This window comes from Cygnus olor, chromosome 2 (assembly GCF_009769625.2).
Source record: "Cygnus olor isolate bCygOlo1 chromosome 2, bCygOlo1.pri.v2, whole genome shotgun sequence".
NCBI lineage: Eukaryota > Metazoa > Chordata > Aves > Anseriformes > Anatidae > Cygnus > Cygnus olor.
Genome location: NC_049170.1, coordinates 47,419,150 through 47,432,474, shown reverse-complemented (window position 1 = coordinate 47,432,474; position 13,325 = coordinate 47,419,150). Strand labels below are relative to the sequence as shown.

Sequence of the window (13,325 nt, the reverse complement as noted above, 5' to 3'; positions counted from 1 at the left end):
CCCTTTGTTCCATCTGCTATGAAGTATTTATGCAGAGTTGTCTTGTGTTGCTCTTCTTTTTGTGATGTCAGGGATGAGTGACTAGCAACTTGAGTTTATCCTTAAATAAAATGAACCTTGGCCTTCCATGACATCTTTTATCAACACTAATACAGTAAATTGCCATTCATGTCACCAGTTACTGACACCATATTGGACTTGCAGTCTTCTCTTTTTTTTGTTGATAGAAGACTGCCAGGTTGAAGAGCTGGATCCTTTTTGCTCCCTAGTATAATAAGAGCACTTCTTGCATGTGTTGGAAAAAGGCAGCTGATAAGCAAAGATTGAGAGGACTATACAGCACTATATTGAGAGGAAAAAAAAAAAAAGTGGTTTATCTTCTCTTTGCAAGTTTCTGCTGTAAATCATTTAACCTTGTCTTAGAGCGCTTTTGTTTTTGCAGTTGCAGCAAAGAAATTCTGCAGTGTTTATATTCATCTGTATCTTGAAATATGATTATAAAGAACGACAAGATGGTATTACGTTGGGGACAGCTGCAAGGGTTTCTCTCATCCTTAGGCTGCCAGGAGCTGGATCTCAGTGAATTGACAAAAGCATAGGAAAGCTTCTCAGGAGTCTGTTCCTGCCAGTCACTGATGAAGCTGGTAGTCAGCCAAGTGTGGGTATATGTGAGGTGAGGCAGGGAGAGGAAAACGGGGAATGAAATCGTTAAAACACTAGTTGCTTGATATCACTAAAGCAGCAGGTGTCGGGGTGAAGTATGGAGTCCAAACAGAACCAAATGAAATGGCTAATATTGACAAAAAACAGAACGTGAGTGACTGAAGACTTGTGGTTTTCTACAGCGTGAGATGCAGGGAGTGGGGATGGTCTCTGAAGTAACTGTGGAGGCTTACTTGCAAGTTGGCCTGTAGAGCTATTCATTCTGCATGAAATCTTATGCAGTCTGTTCATTTGGAACAAGTAGTGCAAGTCTGAAAGTATGTGTGTGTTTGCATTAGGTGCAGAGTTGGCCACCATTTTGGTTGATGATTATTGCATGGCTGACGTGGCAATATTCTGCCAGTCTGTAATGGCTGGTCCTTAATGACACTGGATGTGGGGAATCACGGAAGGGACGACTTGCTCTTAATTTTAGAGAGCAGTGAGAATGAAAAGTCTTTATTGCAGTGGCTGGCATACTGTGGACTCATGTTCCTGTGGGAAGATTCTTACCTGCTTGTTTGGAAATGTGTTGGCTTTCCAAGACCCGCCCCTGGGGATTGGCGCTGTGCTGGTGTTTGGAAGCTGGGAGCCCAGTATGATTATGAGGAGATACAGGAGCCATCCAAAAAGTAGAGCTGTCACGTTCGGCAGTGAGAAATACGCTCTCTTTTCACATGGACAGATGTTTTCCTTCCAGTTGTACAGTGAAACTGACGGTTATGAAACCTGCAACCTGTTAATTTGATACATAATTCAAGGCCAGCATAATTCCCAGTGACTATCACTGTTGTTTTTGTTATGGAGTCCTAATTCATTGTTTCTGTGGGCACAAAAGTATTGCCGGGCTCATTTGGTGTTTCAGTGCACTGTAATTTTACTTAGTGCAATTCTGTTGAGATTGCCAAGCTGTGTCATCTGTTGAGCTCATCACTATTACTTCCTTTTGACCTCCTCTCTGTAATTGCATACACATGACTTTCTAGCTGCTATAAAGATACCTAAATGCAACTGGGCTCGTTTAAAAAATAAAAAATAAAAATAAAAAAAATGTGAATAGACCAAAATGTTTCTCTGTGAGGTCAGTGAGGACCAATTAGTTAGCTGTTTGCTTTCTGCCAGGCAGCCAGAGCCATCTGTCACATGACAATGAGCAAGCACAGATTTCAGAAGTCCATTTGTTTTTATGACCGTTTTTACAATTTTATGGAAATTGAACCATTACATAAAGCATAATTTTCCTTAGAATCGATGTTTTAGATACTTATTTCCCTGTTCAGTCATTTGCATATCTAGTTGCTTTATATATAAAGCACAAATATAATGATGCTTTTCTCCCCTAATAAAAAAATCTTCAGACCTAAGTTTTGCCTTTTTCCAGTGTATGAAGGACTGTCTATGTTTGGTAGTAAAGGAAAACCCCAAGGGCTTTAGGTCCAAGTTTTGTGTGTGCATAGAAACTAAGTCAATAGATGTTATAAAGGAACTAATGTTTAATGCTTTAATACGTAGCTTAAAATCATGGTCCATAATGTTTTTAAAGAAGATTCTGTTGCTCTTTTTATGTTTCAACTATGTTCTTTTCATATTCTATGTTAGTTCTTAATATAACTCATGATATTTCTGCTATTCTTGGAATGGTAAATCTAAAACATTCCGTCAAGTTGTGCAGATTTTTAGTAGTTGAAGTCCTGTGTTCAAGTTCAGATTACAGCCAATGTGAGCAAGAGATTTCTACTTTTGCTTCATCCTCCACAAAAGTTAATGCTATATAAAGGTTCTGCCCAGGGGAAGCTAAGGATTTTGCATATTAGATCAGGCTTTAATTGCATCAACAGGTCTGTATAAGGACAATTTGACAGCATCTCCTCACATCACTCTGGCTTCATCAAGGCGTAGTAGTCTTTTATTTTTATGAGGAGCATTTTAAATCAAGAAAAGAGACAAAGTCAAGTTGGAGCTATTAATTTTTTTGAGGCTGTATGCATTAAAATTAAAATTCCTCAGTAAACTGCAAATACTTGGCAGTTCCTAGGGGTTTGGCCAGTTCATTTGTGCACCACAGGCATGGCTGCTCAAGTGCTTGTGTCCTTAGATATGTAAGCATTTATGAAATTGGTAATTGCTTGGTTGCTTGCATACTTCTCCTGTACAGTAATTGCCATTTAAAGGTCAGCACTTTCCAATATGTTCTGGGTGTCACTGTTTTTCCTAATAGTGAGAAGGTGAGTTATCTGTAGTAATGATTCTTATACAAGCGTATAAGCATTTGAAATTACTTTGAATCATCATAGCATGAAATATGGCAGCAGAAGATTTAGGGTCAGTTGTATTAGTTGCTGTGCCCACGAAAAGAAAAGAAGGCCATCCCTAACGTGTGGAGCATATCAATGAAAGTTGGATATAACTCCAAACAAACTTTGCAGTAAGACTATTTTGTGGTTTTACAGAGAAATATAAAGGATGACAGCTGCTGGAATTCAGGGGTCTTAATCGAGAGTTGAATTGTTAGCCCATAAACAACATCAGCGCTGGAAAGAGAGCTACAGGAGTCAACATCTAAAAAGGATTGGGAGTTGCTTGTCAGAAGCTATTTTAGGAGAAAAGCTGACAAAGAGAAAAAGAGACTATGAAGGACATTTGAACATGAGAGCCTTCTCTTTAGTGCGGAGAGCTCTCATGAGACCAGCAGGGTGAGGTGTAGCTGGGAGGTGGTGGTCTCTTCAGGTCCAGCAAGGTGATGGCAGGTGGGAAGAGGAATTGGAGGGGCTTGCAAGGAGGGCATAAGCTCTGTCTGTGGCCCCATTTTGCCAAAGCTGATGCTTGAGGCCAGCAGGGATTATTGTTTGGCAGACTGAAATTAGTCTGAAGTGGTACCTCAGGGAGTCACTGGCATGCAGATGACAGACAAACTTGTGTTTGTAGATGAGATCACCGGCAACAGGGTGGCAAGTGTTTATTTTTAATGTCATATTGATGTTGGGCTTGCTTATGCACATGTGCAACGTAACCCTGCAACACTGTGGAAGTCTTCTACAGCACCTTGCAGACACCCGTCAGGACTTCATTTTCCTTCTGCTGATGAAGTTGTTGTGGACGGCTGGTTCTAATGGATGTAAAGAGATTGCCCTACCCAGTTCTGTTAAGTCAAATGTTTTAAACTCACTAGTTACAGAGGATAGAAACTGCAATAATGGCTGTCTTCTGGGTTATAAAGACGTTTTATACGTTCTGAAAATCAGTTGAGAACACTGCTAGCAACAACGCCAAAAATCAAAATCAAACAAGACTGAGAGCACTCTTCAGTTCAATAATGACCCTGAGGTTTTATGAATCTTCTCTAGTGCTTAGCTAATACCCCTTAGAGTTGGTAATTTTATAACTTTACAACAACCCTGGAGCACGCCTTTGTGTGTGCTATGTATGTGCTGAAGGGCAGAAAATAGCGTCAAAGTGGAAGGTGTCAAGGAACATCCAAAATCAATTAACAATTATACAGCGTGGGGGAGACATTCCTCATCTCCCTGCAACTAGCCCTTGAGACAGCATGCCCTTCAGCCTGCCAGGAGACCCGTGTGTTTCCGAGTTAGCCGTGGAAATTGCTTTGAACTTGGAGTAAACCTGCACACACATACAAATTAGAAGACGACAAAACGTGTTGAATGAAATCTTGGCCTTATCAAAGTCAAATGGAGTTTGACGCTGACTTCAGTGGAACAAGAATTTTATCCATAAAGAGGGAAAAAAAAGATTTTTGAACTCTAAAATCAGAGCTAAGCTGTCTGATGTAGGGTTTTTTTTGTTTTGTTTTTGTTTTTTGGTCACAGATACCTGCTTGTTTTCGCACATATTTGCAGGATCTGAAGGCCACAAAGTCTTTGTAATTTTGTGTCTGCAATCCCTGACTATAATAATGCTTGCCAAAGCACACCTGGAACACTCATGCTTTTGTAACTTTCATTTCTTTTTTTTATGGTCCAGCAACATTGCTCAGGCCTGTTCAAATGAGTTGGCAATTAGTAACGTAAATACAACTCGTCCGACTTGATCTGTTCTTCCCACATGCACTTTCTGTCTGTCTCTCTCCAGCTGAACCATTTATAGACAGACGAGTGCTGCGGTGGGGTGGATGTCAGAAAGGTTTTTACCCCTTAGGATGAGCTCTTATGGAGAACAAAAATACCATGTGGCCACCCTCATGAGCATGTAGTGTCTCTGAGAGCATGCTGCCCTTGGGTGGTCCTTTTCTCCAGTTGCGTAACCTGGCAAAAGTTACCATTATTTTACATTAAGTAACCCATAAATTGGTTGGACATATGCTCTTTGAAACATCCAGTCCCATGTACCTGCTGAGAGCATATCTAACACATGAAACGCCAGAGTAAGCACCTCACAAAAGGCCCTTGCAAATATCTCGGATGTTTTGTTGTTGTTTTTGGCTGTTTAGTTTTTATTTAAAATAAAAATAAATAAAATCTTGCCATAGATTCCAAACTGGTCCAATAGCTAGAGCATTCCCCTAGTAAACAGGAGGGTAGGCTTCCCTTCCCCAACCCGGCAGTGAAGTGAGGAGGCTGTGCCTCGTCGTGGTGTGCTTCGCTTGTGGGGAACTGCCTGACCCTCCCTGCCTCTCCCCGTCTGAGAGAAGCTCTGCCACAGCAACAAAAAACACAATGTTCGCTTGTCTGGAAAAGGGGAGAGGACTGCAAGAGCCTGTGAGCCCGTAGCCTTGTGTAGGGGCACTGAGAAAAGGTGTGGAGTTATTCCCCATGCAGGTTTTCTTGCCCTTCTGAACCTCAGCCCTCCTGTGCTCTGTGCAGGTGTCTAGGTCTCCATTCCAGATTGCTTACCCCTAAAATGTCATTACAGCCTCTACTCTGTAGGGTCCAAATGTTTTATTGGGTCTGGCCCTTAATTATACCAATGTGGGGCTATGTTACCTTCAATGAGTAACTGTGCAAGCCTACAGAAAGAATGGCAGTGATGGATTCGTTTGTTGTACCTTCTCTGGACAATACCACTTTAATGTACGTGCTTGCAGAGGGTTGTATTTTCAAATATCTGTATTTAGTACATTTGAACATGATCAACGAGTCTGTCAGTTTTATTTCACGTAGCTGCTCACCTGCTCATGTCTGTGTTTGCAGGATCTCCTTGGTCATAATGCTCTTCCGTGAGGAGCGGCTGTGTGTTTCTGGCCGTGTTGTTGTGAATTGTGAGTGACAAACCAAGCAGTGGGCTTTCTTTGCTGCACTGCTTGTGAATAGCTCCGTGCTGACAGCCGGGAGGAAAAGTGCCTTTAAATGCTCTGGGATAGGCACAAGTGGTCAGCAGCGCTGGGAGGCTTTCTCCTCCAGCCAGGCGTTGTGCCTCGTTTCTGAAGTTACCATCCCATTCACTTACTTGCTGGGCTGTCACGTCGGCTACGGTGATGCTTTTGACACCACTATATTTTGTGACATTTGCTCCTTAAAAATGAGAATAAGGTCACTCTAAGCAGCTGTGAATAGCCAGCAACTCTCAATCACCACCAGCCCAGACTGCATTTGAAACGGCGGCTTTGGGGCTGAAAAGATGCGGTGTTCGACTGGCAGTCCCTGAGCCAGCCCAAGGTGGTGCAGGAATCGGGAGTCTGAGGTATGCATCTTAAACTGTGGGGACAGCACTTATTATGAAGACATTATTTGAGATAGTGTCTTGAGGGCAACAGGAATATGCTTAACTCTTCAATTTCTTTTTTTCCAGAAAACTTATCCTTTCTTCTAAATATATTTCATGTCCTCCATAGGATCCCAGCTAATGCGCAGATAAAAATGGTGATTGTTTTTACCTCAGTATTAGCTGACACTACAGTTCCGATTCACAGAAAACCCTCTGGCTGGGGATAAGTGGTACTTCAGCGTGTGCTGATGTTGAAGCGATGCTAACGTTAGAGCTACAACTACCTGGTGGTTCCAATAAACCAGCCACGGCAGCTCCCGTGTTATTTGTGTGGCTGCTCTCCATCAGCATTGGCAAAGTTGAGTGAAAACTTGAGCTAACTGATCCTGCAAGGATAATTAGCTTAATTGTGTTAAATTTTGAGGAAAAAGTAGGAAGCATAACTTTGAGGTTAAAACATTGAGGCGTGTTTGGGAAAGAAAGCCAAGTTTACGTGAAGGAGAGTTTATGAAATGATTTGCTTGTGTCTATGTATACAGACATGGTGATGGCACGTAAAAGAGAATCTGATAAGAGTAGGAATGATAAACATCTCCAGCAGCTGTTTATTTGAGAATATAATATTTGAAGGTGCAACTAAATATGCTCCTGAGACCTTTCTTCAATGAAAAAAAAAAATCAAATTTAAAAATTCCTTATTTTTATCAAAGAAATGTTTTCCGTTGTTTCCCAATTTCAGTACAGTTTGCTTCACAGACATCAAGCGTGCAGTTTATTTGAAAACTCAACAAAGCAGGAGAATTTCTTTCTCTTCAATATGGTAGGAGAGCAGTTTACTACTAGGTCCCTTAACTCAGTCATAAATTACAAAATGTGAGTTATGACAAACCAGAGAAAGCAGTATTATGAAACAATAAGCCTTAAGAAAATAGATTATCTGTTAGATTGCCATGTTTTCTTGAAAATTGAATTGCAAAAGTCACTTAGATCAAGAATCCAATACCAAGCACCACAATACCTGAACAGCTATTCTAAATTTTAGGAAATACTGATCTTTACATATCAGTTATGGATTCTTTATGACTCATCCTTCTTTAATAGAATTGAAGAGAAGAAAGCTTTGGAATGGTTATTAGCTTAATAAAGCAACATCATTTTGGGATTCTTACTAAATTCCAATGAGTATACAACTAAACTGAGATTTAATTACATTTTTAATTAAAGGAATAGGTATTGATTATGTCATTGAATATGTGTTGTAGCCAGCCCTAACAAATCAGTATTATTACAAGAGATCACTGAAGCAGTTATTAAAATTATGCGTGAGCTAGAACTGGGCTGGATAAAAGATACAGCCATGCTGGGAAGGAGAAAAAGGTAATGAGATGCATAAAAATACTGTGTTTCCAAAAGTTTGATTGCTGGCAGTTTGCTGTGTTATCATAATTTATTTTTATCTATAGAACAAAGTAAAGACAAAAACAGAGAAATTTTTAAATAGGAAACAAAGTTTTATTTCAGTTCTTGAAAGCAAATGGTGATTCCTAAGATCAGTCAATGTTTCTCATGACCTTTATGTGAAGCAGGACCTCATCCACCTTATGTGGGAGACCTTCTGGTCACTCAGATTTCCTACACAGCATAATATAAAAGGGGCAAGCAAGTGTTAGTGGTCAGAGCAATAACACCGTGAGGATACTGGCCAAAAGTGATGGCCAGGTGCAGCCGGGGCCACTCGCCCTGTACCCAGCCTGTGCCTTGCCTGCTGCTGCAGCATCAGTGCTCTCCCCTGCCCCATGTGAGGTGAGTCGGTGGTGCAGATGCCTCTTGGTGGGCAGAAAACAGCTTTCTGAACTCCAGTAATGGGGAGCAGCTGTGGAAGCCTTCTGTGAGGCTGTACAGCTGCATTTTGTCCACGCGGGTTTTCGCTGACGCGCCTTGTTTTGTGCGAAGCTGTTAGTTGATGCTCTCAAAAAATATATGCCCCGAGTTTGTTTGAAACTTAATTTAAAAAATCTGCAGGCTGCTGCTGCTAAAGGCCTGATCCTTTCCCTCCTTGTGGTACCACCTTTACTGCTGACAGGGTCTTACTGAAGCATTTTCTATGTGGTGCAGTAGCCCCCGCAGATGGATATCACAGAAACCCCATTGCTTCTGGCTGGAAGTTGCTCTGGACAGTGAACTATAACAGGGAGATGGAGTAGATGATCTCATAGGTCGTTCTGTTTCTATCTGTTATAATTTCTGTGCATATAAAGCCGTTTTAATCCTTCCCATTCAGATGCATTGTATCCACAGAACTGTATTCTTAATAATGGCACAAGGCATGCTGCAACACAGGCAGATTTTGGGAAATTCCATTGGACTAAGTCATTAACTGAAGTAGAGCATTTCAGAATTTAAAAAAAAAAAAAAAGGTATAAGATTTTATAACTTTTATAACATTTCAAACATTCTCTGTGTAATGCACAAAGGCTGGCATGTTTAAAGAACACGGCAGTGGTGCAGGTTTCAGCACCCAAGCATTAGGATGTATTAGTGTGAGAGATGTCTGTAGCCTTTACTTGACCTCAAGGTTTTACGGAGCAGGATCCAGTCTTCAGCTACAGCTCCCCCTTCACCCCCTGTGACCTCTTCCTCTTTCAAGTGTGCAGGGTGAACAAGGGCCATGAGCAAAGAATGTGGCCCTGGCGGAGTAGCTGCAGAGGCTGTGGCAAGTGTTTAGCAGAGGCAGGAGCGCTCCTCAGGACACAAAAGCAACATCTTGAGGCTGAAGCACTTTCCTCTTTCAGTAACTGTAATGCTACAATTTCATACCTCTTCTAAAATTCAAGACCCAGATTACAAAATGTCTTCTGTAAGTACAGGATGAGAATTAAAGAAGAATGGATGACGGAAATATAAACTGAGGGGTTCAAAGATAACCTCAAGAGACTAAAAAGGTTTAATGACCTGTAATCAGGATTTACCAATGATTTGTACTTAGGTAATTGTTCACTGTCTTTTCCCCAGAATACCGGATAGATCTTCGTTTACTACAGACAGATCCCTGTTCCTGCTTAACTGCAGGATGTTATGATCATAGCTGTAGTGACACCGGTGTTTCAGAATCACCGCTGATAAATGATGGTGGGCTGGTAGCTGTAAATACTGCTTCTCTTGTGATTTAAGAGGGAGACTTGAAGGCGTATCGCCCGGATGCTTGATCAATGGTAAATAGGGCCAGCCGTGGCATGTTAAAGCTTAAAAGTCCTTGCCAGGTTTGGGGATTAAAAATTGTCGTTTCAAGCATTAACTCCCCGTATCAAAATAATCAGCTGCTCTGGTCCTTTTCCTTTCTTTTTTGCCAAGATTTACTTACCTTTGTAAGCAAGAACTGACATGCAAACCTTTTTGTTTTTTTCTTCAGTAATTTTTTGAGATAGGAGAGCTTCTTCGGCAAGCTGCCAAGCGTTCAGTGTCTGTGCCACAGTGCCGTGCAAGTTCATGCCGTGCCCCCCGTGACCTTCCCATTCATGTGGCTCACTGGTCAGGAAATGTGCAGCCACTTGTAGCCGTGCACTTACGCAGCGTAAGGCTTGGAGGTGCCATAAACCAGTCATTAGAGATCAGTGTGATAAAAAACAGCCGCAGCAAAATCAGCTCTAGTCAGGATTCATTTGACATAGAAGGGCATATAGCTTCGGTCATTCATTCCCTGCTCCGTAGGTGACAGCCCTGTGCAGGTAATAATATTCCTAATGACTGATGAATGGCAAGAAAACATTGAATATGCAGTTGCTACCATTGCAGTGCTTTTTAACCTGGTTCCTCTCAGAGAAAACCCCACATGCCCTGATCTGAAGGCTGATACATGCTTGGTTATTTTTTCCCTGAAGTGAAAAATGAAAATGACTGCCAGATCGGATCTCCCTGGAATTCAGAACCAAGGGGTTTTGTATTTGCACTGGTGGTAAGAACAAAATCAAGATTGGCAGGCTGTGATGTGTGAATTTGCACTCATACAGGGACTCAGAACAAGAGTGAATCTTGTTAATTAAGCCAAGACATCTCAGACAGTCTGCGTCTAAACTTCAGCCCTGTTTGGTAAAAGGGACTTTCTCTTGGGTCTCTTTAATGTCACATTCCATTTACAAGTGTAACAAATGCTGTAACTTGTTTCCCTCTCCCCCCATCCCACAGAAGACGACAGAGGAATTTCTTGCTCTGCCTTTGATAACTTTTCTTTCTTTTTGTTCCAGATAACTTCAAACGAGAAGCGCTTGGAGAGCCTGAAGAGTGATGGTGATGCTCTTATCCAAACTCTAGAGAGCCTGGCCCAAGCTGCCAGGTGAGTTCCCTCAGGCTTTCAGGAATTTCCAGGGATAAGAGCTCTCTCCTCCTCTTTTGTCTTTGGTGGCCTTCTCCTGTAATTGCTTCTGTGCAGTACAAGCTTCTCAGGTTTCTGTCCCTGGCCCCCCTCCCTGCGCGGCTCCCCTCCAAAACCCTCATTCAGAGCTTTCTGGCGGTTCAGCCGCCACCGCTGCGGCACGCTTTGATCCCCAGCTGCGGCTAGCCACAGTGTGCTGCGTGCTCGGGCTCAATGTGTGTGCACATGTGGCAGCTTAATTTTTAATTTATTTATTTTTTTTATTCCAAACAATTCGCCTCTTTATGACCGGATGCTGGTCAGTGTTTCTTGGCACAGTGGGCTGGATGCACAATGTGGTATTTGTGCCCTGTTTTAAAGTAATTGTGTTTTGTACACTTGCTGATTTTGTTTGAATGTGCAGCTGAAGAGCAGAGCTGCTTTTGTTTGAGAATACCTGTGGCTTCTCAGAGAAGGCACCAGACTTTGGGGGATGCCATGGCCTCTGCAAGAACAGAGGTGCTGGTCCTGAAGGCTTGGCCAAACCTTGGCTCATATCCCTTAGACCTTCACTCATCTGATCCCAGTTGGACAGAGGAATGAATGAATCACTGTTCTCTGCCCTGCGAAAAAAGAATTGCACTTGTGCTGTGGGCTGGTAGGCTGCGTTTTGCTCCCAGTCACATGAAACTGTTAGATTGTATTTTATAGATCATTTTTGAAACGCTACGGTGGTGTTTCCAGTGCTCGTTGTGCTTCCAAATGCAGGCTTCATATGGGTCAGTTGTTTGGGACAGTCATCTCCTTGATATTACAGCAGGGAGTACTCCGTGTTGGAAGGAAGGGGGGACGAGGGCAGGTGTAGAGAGGAAATGGTCAGGAAGTGGTGAGTGTGAGGAGCTGCACGCTGAGGGCTGACCAAACCTGTCCTGACCAGCCTGCATCTCTCTCGCGTGCTCAGCTGCTGACTCACAGCTTTTTTTTTGAGACATTAAATTATCTAACTAAAATAAAATGACAGCTCTCCCTAAGGGAGACACTGGCACCACCACTGAAGATGACAGTGGTGTGACAGCAAGGAAAGAAAGATTTTTTTATTCTTTTAAAACTAGTTTTCACTCTCTTTCAGTGCATTTCAGTGTTAGATGCACCAGACAGCCCATCCAGTAGCTGGCTTTGAATCCCATTCTCTGGCTTCCTCTAATTGTCTGTTATCTGCACATTTCTATACTCAGAAAACCACATACTACAAAGTCCAAAATAAACACCGGTCTCTCTTATTTGACGTAAGATGCTCAGTAGACCGCATTCTATCTCATGTTAGTGATGAGTGTTGTGATACACTGTGGTAGGCCAAGCTCCTCTGCTTGCAGCAGCAGCAGGAAGGCCCCCCAGGAGCTTGTGGATTTCACTTTCCCTCCACCCGTTCTTTGGGGAGCGTGTGTCCCTATCCGTTCATCTGCTGAGGAGGCTGGGAGGGATCTAGCCTGGGTCTGGGGGCTGTGAGGGACTCAGACGTGGATAAATTGTTAACAGGTAGATGGGGGAAGCCTGGGGTTAGCAAGCTCAATCAGCTTTAGCTGAATGGCTATTTTGCTCATGGAGGTTATGGCTGTTCTGCCATCTCCTCAAACTCCCATGTCTTATGTGCCATGTTTCCCAGGATATTCCTTGGTAGCAATAACCTTGGTCTCCTCCTCTCACTTGTGCTTTGAGCCCTGTTAAGAAGCCTTTCTGAATTTCATGCTGAATTGGAAACAAGAGTAGCTTGACCTCCCAGGCCCTTCCACCCATGTATTGTCACTGGGTCAAAGGGATTGAGGGGGGCTTTTGCTTTGCTTCTTTTTCGGACAGGTTTCTCATCTTTCAGTCCGCCTGCGCAGTGGAAGGAAGCTACCAGCCAGGCAGTGCACTGCTGACAGAGGGACACTGCTTGCTGGAGTAGCAAGGTGCTGTCGGTGCTCTCCTGCTGCCATGTAGCAGCTTGTATTGCCAAACTCTTTCTCTGCTGTGTCCTCTCAGCTGGACAGATCAGGCAGTTTGGGGGTTGGTACATGACCAAACCATTCTGCTTAGTAACTAGGTGGAATTAAGTCTGAACTCTAAAATGTGGGACCTTAGCCATTTGTTTTTCTGTTGCCAGGACGAATTTGTTTCAGATAACTAAATTTTCTGGTTTAAACTGCTGCTCGTTAAGAAATTGGTTTACAAAGTGTGGCCTGATCGTTTGGATGTCACGGTTAGCTTTGCGTTCCCCTAAACGTGGTGTTGGTAGGTATTTGTCATTAGCAGCAATTGAGGAAGCTGCAAATTGGTCTACTGGCGTACTTTCTAAGTTAGTGATGAGGGAGGGTAAGCCTTTAAGAAAGTATTTCTGTGGCCTTAGCAGTACTTGTTAGAGCCTCTCTTCCAACGCTAAAAAAAAAAAAAATGCATTTAAGAAAAGCTCAGGTGAGGAAGAGGGAAGACCACAGCATTGAATGTAGTGGGGCAGGTGGTTCTCCATGCAGGAGGTGGGCACAAAACCTTGAGGAGCTGCCTCCCCATGCTGGGTAACCACCGAGGGAAGGCACATGTGGGAGTCATTTGTCTGTCAAGCTGTGAGAGTGCACAC

General features: G+C 42.8%; 1 protein-coding gene across 3 annotated transcripts in view; it reads left to right on the top strand.

Annotated features, from left to right (window-relative positions):
- The window catches only part of ULK4 (unc-51 like kinase 4), a 245,889-nt gene that overhangs the window by 229,997 nt on the left and 2,567 nt on the right, over positions 1–13,325 (top strand). For all 3 annotated transcript variants that reach the window (XM_040546024.1, XM_040546022.1, XM_040546023.1), the window contains one exon: positions 10,605–10,693. In XM_040546024.1, the coding sequence (XP_040401958.1) occupies positions 10,605–10,693 (89 nt within the window). The remainder of the gene's footprint in view (positions 1–10,604; positions 10,694–13,325) is intronic.